Source organism: Nannospalax galili, unplaced genomic scaffold, assembly GCF_000622305.1.
Source record: "Nannospalax galili isolate Female #2095 unplaced genomic scaffold, S.galili_v1.0 scaffold1387, whole genome shotgun sequence".
Lineage (NCBI taxonomy): Eukaryota > Metazoa > Chordata > Mammalia > Rodentia > Spalacidae > Nannospalax > Nannospalax galili.
Window position 1 is genome coordinate 1327442 of NW_008355976.1, and position 5385 is coordinate 1332826.

A 5385-nucleotide genomic window follows, 5' to 3' on the forward strand; every position below is an offset into this window, starting at 1 on the left:
ATGTATAATAGTATGCTGGAAGGGAGAGAGACAATCTCTTATAAAGACAGGAATCTTGGTTGGCTGACGAGGCTCCAGTGAATGGACCCATGCTGAGGGACGTATAGGGATACAAATCAGACTCTGTAGGCTGCATTGTATATATAGTGGAGTATATTGAATTGGGCAGAGGACAGTAGGGAAAGGTGTGGGTGGGGCAGGGGATCTAAATATCATCAAATTATATTGTATGAAAATTGAAAAAATTTCAATAAAAAATAAAAAATAAATGCACTGAGGAGTGCAAAGGTGACTCAGCCATTAAGAGCCTGTGATGCTCTTACAGAGGACCTGAGTCCAGTTCCCAGCACCCATGTCAGGCAGCCCACAACCTCCTATAACTTCAGCTCTAGGGGATCTGATGTTCTCTTCTGGCCTCTGCAGGTACCTGTATTCATGTGAGTATATGCACACACAGACATACATGCACATGAATATTAAAAAATAAAGAATACCTGGTCTACACAGTGAGTTCCAGGATAGCTGGGGCTACAGGGAGACCCTGTCTCAAAACAAACAAACAAACAAAAAGAATAAATCTTACAAAAGTAATGAACTGATTTGCACATATTTTCTCCCCTCCCCGAAGGTATACCTGATGTCAAGAACACATCAAACATGACCAGCTCTACATCCCTTTGTGAAGGTTGACATATGACACCAGTTCTGTGGGTATTTAATATCTTCTTACTCAGAGCCAAAGTTCCTTAAGGGCACAGAACACGGATTATATTCCTGTAGGTCTATGGGAACTACTAGCTTATTTTGTTTCAGGTCTAACAATGAGAATGGGACCTAATCCACCCAGCTGGGATATCAGAAGTTGAACTCTATTATCATGTATATCAGAGAAAATGAAGATTGCAGGTGAAGGGCCCTGTAAAAAGTCAACAGGAATTTCCAGGAGTCATGTTAGTCTTTAATATAACCAGAACCCACCCCGTGGCCTTTTTATTGGTAGGAATTCCTGGTTTAGAACATCTGCACATGTGGATCTCCATTCCTTTCTTCTTTGCCTATACTCCGGCCCTGCTGGGAAACTGTACCCTTCCCTTCATTATTCAGGCTGACTCAGCCCTCCATGAGCCCATGTACCTCTTTCTGGCCTTGTTGGCAACCATAGATCTGGTCCTTTCTTCTACAACACTGCCCAAAATGCTCGCTATATTTTGGCTCAGGGATCGAGAGACCAATTTCTATGCCTGTCTGGTCCAGATGTTCTTTCTCCACTCCTCCATCATGGAGTCAGCCGTGCTGCTGGCTGTGGCCTTTGACCGCTATGTCGCCATCTGCAGACCACTGCACTACACCACGATCCTGACCAAGCCCCTCATCATCAAGATTGGCGTGGCTGCTGTGACCCGGGCTGTGACACTCATGACTCCGCTCCCTTTTCTGTTGCGACGCTTCCACTACTGCCGAGGCACTGCGATCGCCCACTGTTACTGTGAACACATGGCTGTGGTAAGGCTGGCGTGTGGGGACACCTGGTTCAACAACATCTACGGCATTGCTGTGGCCATGTTTATCGTGGTGCTGGACCTGCTGTTTGTTGTCTTGTCTTATATCTTCATCCTTCAGGCAGTTCTCCAGCTTGCCTCCCCAGAGGCCGGCTACAAGGCCTTCAGGACATGTGTGTCTCACATAGGTGCTATTCTTTCTACCTACACACCTGTTGTCATCTCCTCAGTCATGTACCATGTAGCTCGCAGGGCTGCCCCTCATGTCCACATACTGCTTGCAATTTTCTATCTTCTTTTCCCACCTATGATAAATCCTATTATCTATGGTGTCAAGACCAAGCAGATTTGGGATCATGTTTTCAGTCTATTCTGGAGAAAGGTTGTGTAGGTAGATAGTTCTTTTCTTACCAACCAGCTAAGTACTGAGTATATGGTGTGTTGGATTGAGAGGAAAGGTCTGAGGATAGCTGCAGAATATCATTTGGCAATTCCCCAGTCTGACGAGGAGCACAAAATCCACTAGTCAGATCATACAAAGGCACACACCTATAGACTCATGTGACAGCAGAGGCTGGGCCATCCCATTTTCAGACTCAACACATAATTAAGGAAGACAAAGAAACTCCCAGAGTGATATTGTATCTACCTGAAGGACAGTAGGCATATTGCCTAAGATTGACTCAAAGAGGTGAGATTTTGTTGATTATTTCATCCAGAGTTTGAATGAGGAGCTGAATTACAAATTTGGTAGCATTGTCTAATACTGAAATGACCTGCACAGTTCCTTTAAATAAGTGCCCTTCAGCAGCTGCCACTCTTTTTAAGCCTAGCTTTCAATGTTATTGTCTTTACACTTGAATAGCTCTACTTAAAAGGAGACTTATGACTTCCTTTAAGTAAAAAATTTTTGCAACGTTTTTGACTCACAGTCATTGGACACTTAGCAAAAGAGTTGTCTAATATCTGTTTATGTTAAATTATATAGTCCTGTATATAACATTTTTACATATGCTTAGAATATCACCTTTATCTCTTAGAGTTGAGACTTCTGCAGGTGCATAGTGATCAAATGCAGCTGTGAAAGATTTCGTTATTGCCCAGACACTTTCCTGTCCTATTGTGAGGGTGGTATTTCTTCACACAGTTAATGTTAAACTAGCTTTGGCCAATGAATTTGAATGAACTTAAAATGTGCTTCAAGAGCCAGAAGTGTTTTTCTTTTTGAGATTTGTAGCAATTTATTTGTGTGTCACTTAGGCAGTCTTGGCTGTTTACATATTTGACTTTGCCTATTTGTGAATACTGACATAACTCAGGGTTGTGCCTTATCATTGTGGATGTTGGTCTCTCATTGACATGACTGCCATTGTATTCCCAAATACTCTTGATGAACAGGTTTCATATAATTCAATGATTTCTATGGTTGCATAATAATTTAAAATGAATCTTCATTTCATATACACTATATTCTTATTTGTCCCCCTTCCCCATGGCCCTCTCTTGTCCCCTTACCATCCCTTCACAGGTTCTCTTCCCTCCCCCAATCGATGGTTCTACTTATGCTTCCATGATACACGTACACCATTCATCTCGAGCCCTCTTTAAGATCTCTTCTTTACAAAATCCTTTTTCTAGTTTCCACCTAATACACACACATACACACACACACACACTCACACACACACACAGACACACACACACACAAATTTAAATTTAGATTCCACATATTCATGAAAATGTGGTATTTGTCATGTTGTGCAGGCTGGTTTGGAACTCACTATATAGTTCAGCCTGGCCTCAAACTTCTGATCTTTCCACTTCAGTCTCCCCGGTATTGAGATTACAGACCTCTGCCACTGCCCCAGCTAGTGCCTAATTCAGTTGATAATAATGGTAACAGTACAATTTTAGAGGATTGTTTTTGGTTATAAGAAATTAAAAGATTAAAATCACAACCATTTTCATGGACTATTCAGAAAATCTAACCCAATTCCCCCCGCCAAGGCAGAATTAGTAAACCATTTAGGTCATTAAAAATCAAAAATGATATACATGCTGAGTTCTGGGAGGAAAGAAATCCAGTTACATCGACACTTTCTTTTCTGTGTCACATCAGCCCTCATCTGTCCACTCTGTTCTTCCTCCACCCACAAGTGGTTAACCTGACTAATCAGATTCCAGAACTGAGCAGATCATGTTTTTTAGCAGTGATCATTCCAAGACGAGAAACATTGGAATCAGCTGGCAACTTGGTAGAGCTAATTCTTAGCCCCTTTCCTAGGCCTAGTGATGGAGTTCAGTATTTTTGTGCTTCAATAAATCCTTTAGGTGATTCTGATACTTCCTGAAGTTGAAGGAACACTGCTATTGTAAATGGGTGTATTTTGTATTAACAGAATATGGGATGGTTTTTTCTCTGTCCCTCTCCCTATCTGCTCTATTACAATGGCCTTCAATACCAGGCTTCTGTTCCATTGTGCCCACCTCAGCTCAAGTCCAGCATCCTGAAGCCAGTGCACCAGAGAAGAGAAATGTTGGATGATTCTCCTCTGATGGTCTGGCAGAGTTGTGGTTGCACCAGTGAAAGGTCATTGTCCACAACCAGGGCACTGCCTGAGTGGGAAGACTGGCATTTGCCATGTGTTCAGCCTCCTTGTGCTCTTTTAGCTTTCTGGAAGAACTGAGGCTCTCTGTTGCTTTGAGAAACTGAGATCCTCTTATGGAAACTGGTCCTATCTAAGTCCATAGGGGCAGAATTTCTTTGGCGTCAGAAGGAAGGATTACTAAACTATTATTGCCTGTTTAAATCCTTTGGTCTGACTCCTTGAACAACAAAAGTTACAGAAAGTTCTGTTGATTTAATTTTTTGTTGGGTTTATTTTATTTTTGTTGTTTTATTTTGTAAGTCAAGGTCTCACACGAAGCCTAGGCTGTCCTTAAACTCTCAGTTATGGCAATTCTCTTTTATTAGACTCGAGTGCTTGGATTATAGGCATCATAGACATGAGACACCCGCAAACTTGTATGTACTTAAGAATTATCTGGATATTATTAAACCTTCCAAAACTTAAGAAGTACAATTTAATTCAAATACAGGGATGAAACATAAGCAATTATGTGTTTTGAAGGTGGGGAAAACAGTGATGCAGAAAAATCCTAAGTGAAACACCACACTAATTCATTTCTCAACTCTCACCAGTAAAACTTCCATGTACAACAGAGTGTGATGCACACAGAAGGCCACAACTGGCTAAGTTTTAGAGAAGACACTACAGAGTGTAGGATAGGACTTCTATATCGAATCTCACCCACCCATGGTTCAGGGACCATTGCAGAAGAGGGGATGAAAAGATTGTAAGAGCCAGGGCTGGCTCATGAACATAGGGAAGCAGAGGTTTTCAAGCCACTGGAAGTCTGCACATGTGAACTTGTGGCAATGGAGGCATCGAGCACAGGACCCATGTCAACTCAATTAAACAACGGCCCAGAGTGAAATGGATGGCAGGCTGTCCATAGACTGAGAACTATTGAAGACTGATAAAGGAGAGTATGCCTTACATTTAATCTCTAGATGGGCTGACTAGACTCTTGTGGACGAATTTACACTGAACGACATCTGGATACAAATGTTTGACTGGATGGGACTTAATGTGTATGGTGGAATACATGGGGTCTGGTAGAGGGATGGGGGAAGGGATGTAAATTTGACTAAGAGCTGTTGTATAAAATTTAAAAAGCTCAATAAAAAAATTAAAAAAAGTTCAAGGAAGTGCAGCCCTCCGTGCCTTGACTCCCCAAGCCACATTCACCCTTCCATCTCCCCCGCTGTTCGCTACTCCCAGTTTGGGACCTGCGCCATTCCTAGTCTTGGGGCCCCAGACAC

At 42.2% G+C, this 5385-nt stretch overlaps 1 protein-coding gene across 1 annotated transcript; it reads left to right on the forward strand.

Moving 5' to 3' along the window:
• Positions 1–948: 948 nt before the first annotated feature.
• Positions 949–1890, forward strand: LOC103750856 (olfactory receptor 52K1-like). Its single transcript, XM_008854136.1, has one exon. It carries the CDS (start codon positions 949–951, stop codon positions 1888–1890), a length of 942 nt encoding a protein of 313 aa, XP_008852358.1.
• The last annotated feature ends 3495 nt before the right edge of the window (positions 1891–5385 follow it).

What these genes read in the sequence shown, in the direction of transcription:
- LOC103750856 (XM_008854136.1), top strand. Translation starts at nt 949, where the DNA reads ATGTTAGTCTTTAATATAACCAGAACCCACCCCGTGGCCTTTTTATTG.